At 41.4% G+C, this 14,722-nt stretch overlaps 1 protein-coding gene across 2 annotated transcripts in view; it reads right to left on the bottom strand.

Moving 5' to 3' along the window:
- Window positions 1-14,722, bottom strand: part of PJVK (pejvakin) — a 124,120-nt gene that overhangs the window by 96,015 nt on the left and 13,383 nt on the right. For both annotated transcript variants that reach the window (XM_069221368.1, XM_069221369.1), the window contains exon 2: window positions 14,117-14,312. In XM_069221368.1, coding sequence (XP_069077469.1) covers window positions 14,117-14,312 — 196 coding nt within the window. The remainder of the gene's footprint in view (window positions 1-14,116; window positions 14,313-14,722) is intronic.

Below are 14,722 nucleotides of genomic sequence, written 5' to 3'. Positions count from 1 at the left end.
ACCACATGGTCTGGGAGTGCCCGCGGATACGGGGGGAATGGGCTGAGGTGGTTAAAGCATTAACAGAAATGACAGGTCTCAACCTGGACGCGAATCCCAAGTCCTGCCTACTTGGTCTCAGGACAAGGACGAAAAGAAACAAGCACTCGCACAGGTTTGTAGATCTAGCTTATGTAATGTACAAAAGACTGATAGCTATGAACTGGAAGGCCCCCAACGCACCTGACCTGAAAGCTTAGCTCACCCTCACGCTACGTTGGACCCGTGCCGAGCACCAGGTGCTAACGAACCTGGCGCATGGGGGACTGCGACAGGTGGGCTGCGAAACCTGGGGCACTTTAGTCTCTAGGCTAGAGGCAAAAAACGATGAAAGACCCCCTTGAATTGTAGACAGCTGCGATTACCTAGACGGCCGCGGGCTTGGACCCGGCTGTAATGCAGCACCACATCAGGGGATGCATATACACTTGTCAACAACGCCTCGCCCCTACTGACAACACACCAAACCCCCAACCGCATACATGTCAAGCAGTACCTGCAGGCCACCACGCCCAGTCAATAGACACTAGCGCCAAGGTGTGCCGCGCCACCCCCCCACCCCCCTGTCTCTCCTCTCCCCTACCCCTCCCCGAGCGGCGGCTGGAGCCCCACCTTAAGCGTTATTGGAGCTCTCCCGCAACAGAGCGCCCTAAACACCTGCGTCGGCAAAACCCAAAAATATTGAACGGATTACGCAGACCTGGAAGTGTACGAAAGTTCTTAGTTGTTTGCTAACTTTAATCTGTGAGAACCTAACGATTTACTGTAACCAACAACATCCTGTCATTGATAACATTTGTACGCAATGTAATGTATGGATCTCTTGAAAAATCAATAAAAACATGTTAAAAAAAAATTAAAATAATAATGCTGCTCTGAGCAGCGTCATGATTGGCCGCAGGGCAGACTGGGAGGCTGTGCCTGCAGTGCGGCAGAGAGAGGCAGTGCGCTGAAGGTATATATTTTTTATTTTTGTCCTGTTTCCCCAACCCCCACCCTCCCGCCACTTTGCCCTGTCGCCAGCTGCGGCTGATTGGCACACAAGATTGTTCCCATGGTAATGGGAAGGGCTACGCGAGAACAACGAGGACGTCTCACATCAATGTTGGCAGTAAACTTTCACTGTCATAAAGGCGCATACATGCATGCGTGTTGACACAGCCGTCATCAAGTTCCTGCGGCGTTGCTGGTGTCAGTTGCCGTAATGACCAGAATATGCTGTTGATGCTGTGCACAACGCCATATTGTGGTGGCGCGCTGCTATGAGGTCAACAACCAAGTCAGGATGGAAGAAATGGAAAGCCACTGATGCACACAGCTTCCAGGAAGGTGCTCACAGTCAAATTTATTGTTCAGTACATTGAGGAGGTTCAGGCCGTTGGCATAAATTTAATGGGGCCTCGCTGATGCGCACAACCAGTGAAAGATATTAGTGTTTTAGAGGGAGACAATACAGTGCACATTAAAATAATAATAATAATAATAATATACCGCTGATGTGCACAGTTATTACACAACATTGGTATAATTATTAAAAAAAATATACACTGACCGGCATGGCAAGAGGATAACAATAGCCACCTTTTTAGATCTTTTTGTGTGCCTCTGTAAATGTTTCTACTAGCTTACATTCACTTATGCGTATGGCTGACTTGGGTGAGTGGGAGTCGGAGTCAGACATGTTGTCACAATCAACACCCACTCCTTCCACATTTTCGCCCACAATTTTTACAGGAACCAGTTAAACGTTGTATGGCATGGGAAGACTGGAAGGACAAATTTGAAACCTACTTGAAAGCCACTGGGGGAGATGTATATGACGCAAAAAGGAGGTTGGCAAGTCTGAAACATCGTTTTGGATTAAAGGGAAGGAAGGTTTTAAAAAAGCTTCCTAGATCTGATGTGGAAGGCAGAGTAATTGATGCAGGGTCAGACACAGATTAGGAAGATGTGTATGAACAAGCTTTAAAAACTTTGGTAGAAAACTATGGACAAAAAATTAGCGTTATTGTTGAGAGGCACAATTCTTTTCTCGTACCCAAACAAAAGGAGAAATCATAGAGCAATATATTACAGTGTTGAGAAGGTGAGCATTAACATGCAAATTCAGATATCTTAGAGATGAAATTATAAGAGATCAAATAATTAACAGATTAAACAATATGAAGGTTCAAGAGAAATTGCTGTGACTGAAAGGCCCCACATTGGACAGAACTATTGAAGTAGCCAGGCACATGGAGAATACTTCTTGTTACATCAAAGAGTTCAGAGGTGCGGGATCCAAATGTAATGAGGAATCACAAAAGGTGAAAGAAGTAAATAGTGTTAAAAAGGGCATGAAAAAAGTTTGCCAAAGTGAGAAGAAGAATGTGAAAATACAGGACCTGAAGAGTAATAAAATGTGCTTCAGATGTGGTAGTTTAAGGCGCACAGCTGAAGCAAGTAATTGCCCTGAAACCAAGTGCAAGTATTTCAAATGTAAAATGTTAGGGCATTTTTCGGGATGTTTAAGATGTTGGACATTGATAAAACTAAGAAAACAGTGAACTTAATAAACTTGAGTCAAGTATGGGGAGCAATACTTATCACCCCCCCTAAATGTGTATTTAGAATGAACGAACCGATGTACATGTGTGGGTGGATTCATGTTCACCATTTACCCTTATTGATAAGTCCATTTGGTATATTTTAAAGAAAGGAGAGTTGTATCCCACAGATGTGGACCTGGGGGATGTATGATGGAATACTGTATGCCATTACAACGAATGGCTTTATAACACAAGGGTTATAACGAAAATGCCTTTCCAATGAAAGGCCTCTTCAACAAAATTTATTACAACGATTCTGCCTTTACGACAAAAGCCTTTACCACGGAAATGTACCTTTTTAACAAGTAAGAATAGACCCTTTTAACACACAGAGAATGGGTTTATCTTTACCTGTAAAATACTTTTGTGTGGAAAGGCATCTGTGGTACAGGTATATATTTCAAGGATATAAATACATATATTAATTTATATATATGTATGTATATATATATACATTTATATTTATGTGCGTGTATATATACTTTTAATCAACAACCCCTGAATCCTGAAAAAATCCTTCTCACCCCAAAATTCCCTTACCACCCAAAAACCCATATCCACCCTAACCCCCAAAATTTCCCTTACCACCCAAAAAACCCACCCTAAACCCTAAAAATTCCCTTACTACCCAAATACCCAGGCCCACCCTAAATACTAAAAACTCCCTTACTGCTCAAAGTCTCATACCCATCCTAAACCCTAAAAATGTCCTCTACACCCAAAAACCCACACCCACCCTAAAACCTAAAAATCCCCTTACCAACCAAAAACCCATACCCACCCTAAACACTAGGAGTTGTCTTGCCACCCAAAAACCCATACCAACGCTAAAATGTAAAACTACCTATACCCACCCTAAACCTTAAGAGTTCCCTTACCGCACAAAAATGCAAACCCACCCTTAACCTTAAAATTTCCCTTACCACCCAAAAACTTAAAACCTACCCTAAAAACAAAATATACTATATATATATATATATTTATCCTAAAACCTAAATATATATATATATATATGCTCATTGTAAATAATTTTGTTATAAAAGCCTTTCATTGTAAAGGCATTTTCGTTATAAGGCTTTTGTTGTAAAGGCCTCCTGTTGTTCGGCTTTCGTTACAAACGCTGTTTCCCAGTACCAGAGAGATACTGTGGAAGCAGGTTACCTGTCATGGGATATTTCAATGCTGAGCTGGAATATCAAGGAAGGAAAGTAAAAGGGAAGATTTATGTGGTTTACAAGGGTAGGTCCTTATTGGGGTGGAAGGGGCAACGTGCCTTAGATATAATTTTAAACCCAAATCATCCCAAGAAAGTGTTATTGACAGAGTTTCTGGACACTAGTGAGTGAGTCACGTTGTATCCAAATTTATTCAGGAATGAGTTGGTATGTCTAATGAAATTTGAACATCTGATTGTTCTTAAAGAAGGTGCTAAACCTAAGGTGCACAAAGTACTAAGGCCCATATTTATACTTTTTTAGCGCCGCATTTGCGCCGATTTTTGACGCAAAAACGGCGCAAACTTACAAAATACAGTTGTATTTTGCAAGTTTGCGCCGTTTTTGCGTCACAAAATAACGCAAATGCAGCGCTAAAAAAGTATAAATATGGGCCTAAATGTTCTGATTTCTTCAAGAGGAATGCTTAAAGAAGAACTGCAAAGATTATATAAAGAAGGTGTAATTGAAGCAATCAAGGCCACAGAATGGTTGAGACCTATTGTTATTGCAAAGAAATCTAAAAGGAAATTTTGAATGTGTGTAGACTTAAGAGACCTAGATGGGTGCATCGGGGTTGATCGCCACCCCTCTTCCCCAAATTAATGAGATGCTGGCGAGTGTGAAGGGTGGAAAATGTTTTACTACTTTGGATATATTCAATGCATATCATCAGGAACGGTCACAGAAGGGGTCCAGGCATTTTACTTTGTTCATTACTCCTGAGGGCGCGAAGAGGGTTGTTTGCATTCCTTTTGACCAGGCTTCTTCCATATTTCAAACAGTGATGCAAAGAGTATTGAATGGTATTTCAAATGTACTAGTGTTCCAGGATGATGTGTTAGTCTGGGAAGAGAACAAATAGCAACACAATAAACTTTTGAAAAAGGTATTAAGGGGGCTAGAGGAGACAGGACTTAATACTGGACTTGATAAGTGCAAATTTTGCTTAGAGGAAGTGGAGCACTTAGGGCACGTCCTGAGTCATGAGGGAGTTAAACACAAAATTAATCTGGTGGAAGCGGTAGAGAAGGCACCACCTCCACGTGATAAAGACCAGCTAGTGTCATTTCTGGGCTTCACAGAATAATATGCTAAATTTGTGTACGATTTTGCTAATAAAGTTCATGTGTAACGTGTATTGATGAAAAAGGGGGTGAGATTTCAATAGCTGGTGGATTGTCAAAAAGCATTTGATATAGTCAAGAAGTCTATTGTGCAAGTCATAGCCCTGAAACCTTTTGACCTTGATGACAAAATAATAATTCTTACTGATGCTAGTAGTTGTGGTCTTAGGGCAGTGCTGTTGCAAGTGCATGAAGGAAGGGAGAGGGTGATGGCATTCTTGTCAAGCACCTTAACGGGAACAAACCTACTCTACATTGGAAAAGGAGGCCCTACCATGCAGGTGGGGGGGTTCAACTTTTAGGACCTTTGTGTTGGGGGGGGGTGGCATTCGAACTTTGCATGTATCATAGACCGTTGGTGGAATTATTCTACAAGGGAAGGGGCTGGAAAAGCCACACCTGATAGTAAAGTGGTTATATCATCTCCAGAATTATACCTTGACAGTAAAATATGTGCCAGGAGTAAAAAACATTAATGTGGATTGTTTATCAAGATTACCGTTAGACTGTGGATGCAGACGAAGAATGGATGGTGGCTGAGGTATTGGATGTATGTGATGCCATTGGAGAAGATGAGCTGAAAGAGGCGGTAAAGGTAGATGCTAAATTTGGAAAATTGATGTAAATATTACCACATGCCCAGAGTTGGAATTTAGAAGTAAAATTCAAAATACTCTAAAATGTGTGGAAGATTTGTCTATAGCAGATAGGTTAGTAGTGCCAGAAGGTTTGCGAGGAAGACTTCTGAAATTGTTACATGAAGGACATGGAGGGATGTCAGCAATGAAAAAGAAGGCAAGAGTAGACTTCTGGTGGCTGAGTATGGGTGAACAAATTGAGAGATTCATCCGAGAGTGTACTCCTTGCACGTGTAGTGACAAGTCACATGTTTTATAAGAATCAATGATATGCCTGGTAGTGTTACCAATGAGTGCTTGGGGAAAAGTTGCCATGGACATTTGTGGTTGTTTTGAGTACTTGGGAGTGAGGGAGAGATATGCTGTGCTAATGATGGACTATTTCTCAAAATGGCCTGAGGTGGCATTCATGAAAGAAGTGAAAGCAAAAAATGTGATAACTTTCTGCGAGGTCATTTTGCACAGAGTGGGATGTCCAGCAGAGATTTTAACTATTAATGGTCCAGATTTCGTATCTGAGGAATTCAGTGTTTTCCTGAAGATTTGAGAAATCAAGCATTGTAGTACTCTAATGTATTATCCAAGGGGAAACGGTTTAATTGAACACTGTGTTTTGGGGGAAAGCATACAATTGGCCTTACCAAGCAATACATGTTGGAGAGTTCAAATCAGAGACATATTATGGGACTACAGAATCACTTTGCACTCGGTAACGGGGGAAACACCATTTTGCCTGATGAAAGGAAGGATACTGTGCACTGTGGCAGTGCCATCATGGATGGATAGGTCTGGTCAACAGAAAGATGACTACGAGAAATTGAGAGAAAAAGTGCAACTATACCAATCTTCATACAAACAAAGACACAATTCGAGAATAATAAGAAACAGAAGGAAATTGTAGGAAGGAAAGTTTGGGGGGGCGTGTATAGGAAATGCTGCAGCAAAAAGGGTAGCCCCAAGTTATCTGAACCAAAGAGAGTCGTAGAAGTAAAAGGCAACAACCTAAGGTTGTCGGATGGCAGGTGGTGGAATCTAAGGAGGGTGATTTTATGCAGTGAGGTGGAACATTTGCAATAGTTGAAAACAGTAAATGGAGAGAAATATTCAGGTGGAATTGACAAACGTGAGGAAAGAGTTGGACTGATTGAGAGGAAACATAGCACATGTGTAATAGTATAACCTAGACAACTGAAAGATTACATATGTGACTGAACCTTGTATTGTTACATTATTTTTATTTATATCTTGTGGAGGAACATTTTAGTAAGGAAGGGGGATGAGTTACATAGTTTTATGATTTTATTTTATGTTCCTGGTGCAGTGATGTCAATCCTGATGCTTCCACTTATGGAATACCGCCATCTGGGTTCTAAGAGGCTGTAAGTAAGTCAGTTGCTGAGGATCACTGGATAGACCAGGGGTCATTGTAGGTAGCGGGATGAAAATACGGCTTGCAGGACGCTAGACAGATTGCCCTTGATAAGAAAAATGTTATGAGGCTGCATACGGGAAATCCTGACATTGCAATACGAACTAAAGTCTGAGATATGACTATAATTAGGTCTTTATCTCTCCATGAGTCCTGAAGAGGCCCATACTCATACGGGCCGAAACGTGTCGACCTTGACATATGGAGGTTGCTATGTAAGAAAAATTAATAACATGTGGACTTGGATTATAGTTCACATCCCTCTAGTAATAAGTGCTTAAGGAAAGCAGGACTATCGGATGTGATCATATTGGCAACCATCTTCTTTATGTGGTTTACAGTTTCAATATATTTTTAACCACATTTCTAAATAATATTGGAGACCAATGAAGACAAAAAAGTGTGTATATGTGTACATAGGTTGTTGTAAATACTTGCATGTAAATTCATGTAGCAAATTTTCAAGTTTGTGCATCACTTAGGATTTTTTTTGTCCTCGACAAATGTAAAATGTTTGCTGTAATTAAAATACATTACCAATGACCAATTGAGAAGTTCATTGTAAGCAAGTTATTTTGTGTATCTGTCCCTACTATTTTACCACTTGTGTTATTTTGAGTGACTCATCCCCTTAGGCACAAGGGGCCTGATTACGACTTTGGCGGAGGGGATTACTCCATCCCATATGTGAAGGATATCCCGCCTGCCATATTATGAGTTCCATAGGATATAATGGAACTCATAATATGGCAGGCGGGATATCCGTCACATTTGGGATGGAGTAATCCCCTTCGCCGAAGTTGTAATCAGGCCCAAGATGATGGACCTCAATTGGGAAAAAGTTGTCCACTCTTTCCTCTTGACCACAAAAAAATCCATTCTTAACATACTAGCTGGTGTTCTCTAAGACACCACAGCTATGTTTCTTGGCACCTTTTCTTCCTCCCAGTTTTGGAAAAAAGGTGGTCCACAGTTGTAGGTCCTCCTGGAACCCACTTTACCCTATGAGGTTAATAGAAAGGTAGCTCTCCTAGCCATAAGACTAGACTCCAGCTACATGGAATCTGACCTCTGAGAATCAGTCAAACAGTGCCTCATCTCAACAAGACCATTTTCCAAAACATCTTGTATAAACAGTAAGTTGTCCATACAATGTCTAATTGATTATCCACAATCTAAGATTCTCTTTGCTGTATGCATTCACATCAAAACTCTTTGGCTGTTCCTGAATTTAAAAAGTTCTTGTAATGTATACTTTAGGTAAAGCCATACCACCTAATTAAGGCACCTTTTATGCAGCCATACTTCACTTGTTTAGTCTAATCTGAGGGAACATGACTCAGTAGAGCCAGTAGAGCTTTCTTGTTTCCACTCAATTTTTGCATGTTGCAAACTAAATCAAAGTCTGCCAACCATGATAAAACCATTTCTCCAAAGCCAACATTTCTTTGGAGACAGTTTGTCTCTAAAGAAATTACACCATGCGTAACTGTGAAGGGTTAGTTGAGTTGTAGCTGCAATAGGAGCTGTGGACAACCCTTTTAACTTAATAGCAGTAGCAAGCCTTTCCTATTCTAGTGACATGTCTCTCTGCTTCTCTACTCCTAAGTATGTCGTCTCCTCCTGTTCTTTATGATCATAATGAAGTTCCTCTTCAGCTCAGACACTTGAGCCATATCTTCTTCCTTGCCCATTTATCTATGCATCTCCTGATCAAGAGCCATAACTTCTAGCAACTCTGTAGCTCGGGACTAGGAGCAGCAATATTGGCAGGTGGAGAGGTCCTTTGAGGGATTGTGTGATGGATGGATTCTGGCTATCATCAGACCCTGCAAGTTCTGCAGGCATGTGGCTACCAAAGCATGGGTTTCTCTACAAGCTCACCATACATTCAACATGTTTGTATATGACAAGCCCTTAGCTTTACACAACCTCAATGACTCATAGAGACTGAAGCACAGACTCTTCAACTTGCCAGATGCCAACCACTTTTTAACTGGCCGTCTAATGTTAATGTGCAGGGTGTTTTTGGTTGTAATTCTGTAGTTATGTTCCCAAACATCTAAATGTATTCCACAACATCTGCATTTTTCCAGCGTCCCAGGCATTCGGTGGTTGGTTCTATATCCCACAGTTTTTAAGAGAATTGCTTCCCACGTGGGTCACTGGAATATCTCTGTTTGCGGACTGGACTCTCGAGAGTAATGAGGGCAAGCAGTCCAGGAAGCAGTACATAGTGAGGAATTTCGGTACTACATCACGATTAATTACACTCAGTAAACTCAATGTCTAGGCTGAACTACATCTCTGAAAAATAATAACTGTTATAGTTACAGATAAGAACGTAGGATAGTTAAAATGAAGATCAGATCAAAAAAATCAGAATGTCCTGGCACATACTGGTGCTGAGATACCGTCCCTAGCATGAGGTACACCTCTTACCAGGTACGCAAGAATGTGCTAAACTACAAGTAACTCAGAGTCCATGGGAAAGGGTATGCTTGGCAATCTTCATGAACTTTTGAATGGGAATTGTTTATGTCAGGAATCAGAATGATAAGGTGACACCAGCTACAGAAAAGCATGCAATGAGACTGCAGTCTCACAAATGTTCGAGCATAGACTTATCACAGAGACAGGAAGTTCGCCTTTCCAATGAAACATTTTGTAATGAGACATTTTGTGGTACAACTCATTTCGCCTCCAGATGACTGACAGACCAGTCTTCCTGTGTGCCACCCAATATTCAATGTGAATAGTTCAAACCCTTCTAGCGTAGTTTACAAAGACTCAGAAGGTTATTTACAGTTTGGCAGCCTGTACTCCATTCTCCTAAGGCAGCTCAGGCACGTACACCTCTGCCCTGCTGGAATAAAGTCTGCCATACTAAGAGCTCTCTACCTGCCTGGCAAAGAAAGATGTCTATGCCTTCAGAGAAGGCCCTCGGACTGCAGCTCGTGTAAGTTTGGTGAATGGCTGCCATATTTTTCACACGACCACTTAGCAAACTTTTTTCGTTTTCAAGAACAAACTCTCAAAGCAGGAGTTTGTTTTTGGAAAACAAAAAACGAATGGCCCTGACACACCTGGGAGTTTTCTCCTAGGGTGTAGAAGTCAGTTTTATTTTTTTTTCCTGTTGAGGACTGCCAGGCTTTTCATAGTGGCCCTGAACCAGAAAAAAGGACATAAGAACATCTACGCTAAATAGACCAGTCGGAGGTAGTAAGTTTTCCAACGGCAGGATCACCAAACTCGCCACTGGCAAAACATGACTGTTCACCTGACCCTAAATAGAGCGGGCAGACTGTCAGTTGTGCTGCCTGCAAAACTCTAAATAACCTCCGAGGTGTCCATTTAATGGGGTTATCAGAGGTCCAGTAGTGAGTATAGACAACGGGACTCAGATAAGTGAAAGAACAATAGAGGTTCAAACTGGTGTCAAAGTTCATCACAGGCTAACTACTGATGCTGGACTTGGGCTAGCACTCACTCTATATCCTCCCAGTCTACCAAACTTCTAGTGGCCATATCTTGAATTTAGACATTTGCAACAAGAATCTTTGGTTGACAGGTCTTAAAAAGGACTAAGCATCCATTTGTCCCACAGGCTCGCCAATTGGTGTAGGCACCTGGAATACAGGGTTTGGGATTGAACTACACATTGGAATGTTGATGTTTCAGAAACCATCTGGCTAACATCATAATAGAATGATGGATGGCAGCTGACACATTTAAAACTACTTTCCATGTATGAAGTTGTTTGGGAATTAAATGGAAGATTAAGTACACCGGGATTTAATACTGGAAACGTGCTAATGCAGTTGAAGAGAGACCATAAGGCTGTATCCACATCTTTCCAGTCATTGTTTTGTTCATGATAGTTATTTTCCAAGCAGCAGCAGCTCAAGTTTGCAAGCAAGTACGCACTGGCTACAGCACCGAATATGGTTCTTTCGTCAGCCCTTCTTCAGAAAACAGCAGGATGCCTGGCTGTTTACTGATTTTTAGTAATAGTTACAACAAAAGAAGGAAATCATCAAACAGAGCACATGCATTGAATATGTATTTCTCACAAAAATGTGCCTGTTTTATGTGTGTGCTGTGTAGATAGCAACCCGTCTTCTACCACATCTTGCAGCTCGGTACCTGACCCGGAAATGTTGAGTAGGGTAGGTGCATGCACCTACTACAAAAACACCACGTTCATTCCTTTCAGCCTGGAGATAAAAAGGCTGGAATTGCTATTTTCAGGTGGTCTGGGGAGATTAGCTCCTTATTATTTAGGAGAGAGTGAATGTGAGAAGTGTTCCCATTTCATATGTCCAATCAAGAAATGTTGAATTTCAATATAAGTTTAGAAGTGAGGAGAAGGAACTTTGGGGCTGGTGTATAAAGTCCTTTGTGGTCACAAACCATGTGATTTGGAATGATGCCAGGCAGAAGAGCAGCGATTCCAACTGCTAATGAAGCACAGAAAGAACTGGCCAATTGCTTGAATTAGAAAGTGAGATTAGGAATCTAGCAATCCCCAGGTCTCTTATTGAGACCTATGGATCAATAAGAGAATTTTGACTTGAAAAGTATCTATCATGAATGATCTACAGAAGATAAATCTGTTTACATATGACTAGGCAGTATTCAGCTGGTGACCCCCACTTTAAGAAGAGGATTCAATAAGCCACTTTCCCCACTTGGCATTTGGATCCGGGCTCTCAAATCTTTAACACAGAATGGCATGTTCACTGTCTTATATGCAGCATGATTGTCTGCAACCTTTGGTAAAGGAGTTTGCACACAGTCCTTTCTTCTGTTTCTCCACCCATATAACCTCCACCCCAAACTGGACTGAAGCTGTATCCCAAGCATCACCTCAGTATCTCCCTGGACAACAGATATCACTATTGCATTCTGCACCTGGGAATATGTTGGGCATTGCATCCTTGCAGACTAGACTTTCGGTAGTGGTATATACCATGCAAGTAATACACTGTAATCATGTTAGCTATGAATCAACATGAGCATGTGGTTGTACCCAGCCTCAGTTTAGAATGTATCACAGCTAGACATTGTAAAGTACACAATTAGAGCTTGTTGAGTTTTTGACATGCCCATGAGATATGTGAGATGTGAAAGCAGTCCTCCCTTCGAATTAATGGACGTTTGCCTCATTGTAGTTTTTCAGTTATAATGGAACAGGGAAGTACAAGTACCAGAATGCAAAGCGGGTTTAAAAAGAGTCAGCTGACCACCTTTAAAACATAATAAGAGAAGGATTTCTACCACAAACTGGATGTTACAAAGCTGTGAAACAGGCATCAAACCAAAGGTTGATGTGATGTGCAGATTTTAGTAACTGTCTTCTGAAATACGTCATCCCTTTTACCCACATTCCATGCTATGCCAGAGTGTGTGACGTCTGAGTGCACGGCGACCCTGTGCCCCCTGAGGAATGTTTACTTCCTGATTTGTGCCGTACCCCGAGAGGCACTGCTTTCATGAAAATGATGATCTCCCCTGCTTGAAACTGTGAATGGATAAAGCCGCCACCAGCTTGTCACACCACGTTTTTATCTGCTCTGGGTAGCAGTCCCTTGGGCTCCAGGTTTTCAAAAGAATCACCTGGAAATCGGAAGTTGAACTGCATTGTTATTCAATTTCCACATGAGATAAACAGCGTTTTCGGAAATCTCAAACTGTCCAATGCAAAGTGCTGAGGTAGCTGTCTCCATTCTAGTGGCTGTCTTGATATTTAATCGTTTATATATAAAACACAAACAAATTAGTTCTAGACTACAAAGAAAATGCCAGAACTAAGAGAACTGGCAAGAGCAATTTAAGATTATTTCATTATGTCCCAGGATATTTTTCGCCTTTCTTTCCACTCCCTCTCCCGCCCATAAACAGAATAATGACATTAGATGTGGCAGCACGGTAGCCTTGAAAATGTTAGTCAAGACCACCAGATTAACTCAATGCCATCAAGGACACTATGTTCCAGTTCTGGGCATGCATTTAACAGCAGAATGCATTCTGGGATTGGTAGGCGCGGTTCACTTCAATGGAAGCAGTTAAATTAAAGTTTAATACTGCAAGCATGGGCAAAGCCAATAGGTTTCACCTCTACGAAATATATTGGTTTTGTCAATGTTTTTTAGACATGTCACACAGCAGTGCTAGGTGCGGTGCAGCATGTCTTTAAGTTTTTTTAAAAACTAGCACTGATGTGTGAAAAACATTGACACACCCAATAGATTTCGTAGAGGCGAAACCTATTGGCATTGTCAATGCTTGTTTCATGATGTACTTAACTTCCAACTCTCACTGCCCACAGCCTTCAGTCGTGTGCCCAAACATCTGGCAGCAGAGGCTAGCCTACGGCCAGCCCTTATACCTTGACCGACACAGGAAGTTAGCCTGTGCTGCACAGGGTCTTAGGACTTGTGGAGCAGGGGTTGGCCACAGGGTCTGCCAGCAGTCAAAACCCTGGTTCATACAGCCTTTGGCGTACACAGAGGTTGGGTGGAGGTTCTTTTGCCCAACCTCCTGTCATCAGCCAACCCCCAGTGTGTCCAACCTTTTGCCAATGGCCAACTCCCTGTGGACAAGCCCTGAGCCAAACTCGCTGTCGGCAACCATGTATTTACCACATCCTTAGGTCTTTATCATCTGGGTCCTGGGGGCAGGTGCTTATTGCAGTGTCTTCCATTGTCTGTGTTTTTTTTTTTAATCCCAGCGTGTGAAAGTGATGAATCATAATGTTGTGTGTGTGTGTGGGTGTGTGTGTGTATATATATATATATATAGAGAGAGAGAGAGAGAGAGAGAGAGAGAGAGATTTCATTGTTTTACATGTCAGGATAGATCTGACCTTCATTTAGTCCGCACCAAGTCCTGACAGTAGATCTATCTAACCTCATGCAAAAAACATACACAAATTTCATGCTGTCATTGGTTAGTAAACAGAAAAAATCAGCATTTTACACTCGCTCATCTGCGTACAAACTAAATATAAGAATATAAAAATGAGAACTGCATAACACATTGAATACAGTCAACAGTTTTAAGCAAAGGCGCTTCTTACCTGGAAATAACTTCTTTCAGCAGTGTTGGAACTTCTACCTCGTGTTTAGTCACAATACCAAATGAAGCTTTAACTGCAAGTGAATCCGATCCAGAAATATTAACGCCGACGTCATTCATAATTTGGTTTCCACGCCTACCATTTATTGAAACGTCCGATTTATCTTCATAATTTAGCAACTGGTAAGAGGAAACACCTGCATGCACATAAAGGAAGATTAAGTGACTTTAATTTAAAGAAAAGCTCCAGGATTGTGCATATACTAGAACAAGGACTAGTGTTTTTTTAACAAATGCAATACCGAATGCATAATTTTCAAAAACTCCAATCGGGAAACAATATAATTGTGGATAATTAAATGTACATGTACTTTTACCTTGTCACAGTCTAATCATAACGCCTGATTTCTCTGCAGTGGATGGGTCAAGAAATTTGATACCTGATAATATGAAAATGTCACCTCTACCGGTCATTTGTCATTATCTAAACAGCATTGTTAGTAAAGCAGAAAAACAGTGAAGTGGAGAAAACTATAGCATCCCTAAACCAGAGATAAGTCTGATAAATTAGACGCTGGCTACCTGCTTTCTGCTAAAAACGTGGGCA

The sequence above is a fragment of the Pleurodeles waltl genome, chromosome 3_1, assembly GCF_031143425.1.
Source record: "Pleurodeles waltl isolate 20211129_DDA chromosome 3_1, aPleWal1.hap1.20221129, whole genome shotgun sequence".
In the NCBI taxonomy this organism is placed as follows: domain Eukaryota; kingdom Metazoa; phylum Chordata; class Amphibia; order Caudata; family Salamandridae; genus Pleurodeles; species Pleurodeles waltl.
The sequence above is the reverse complement of the archived record's forward strand: the minus strand, read 5'-3'. Positions and strand labels throughout refer to the sequence as shown.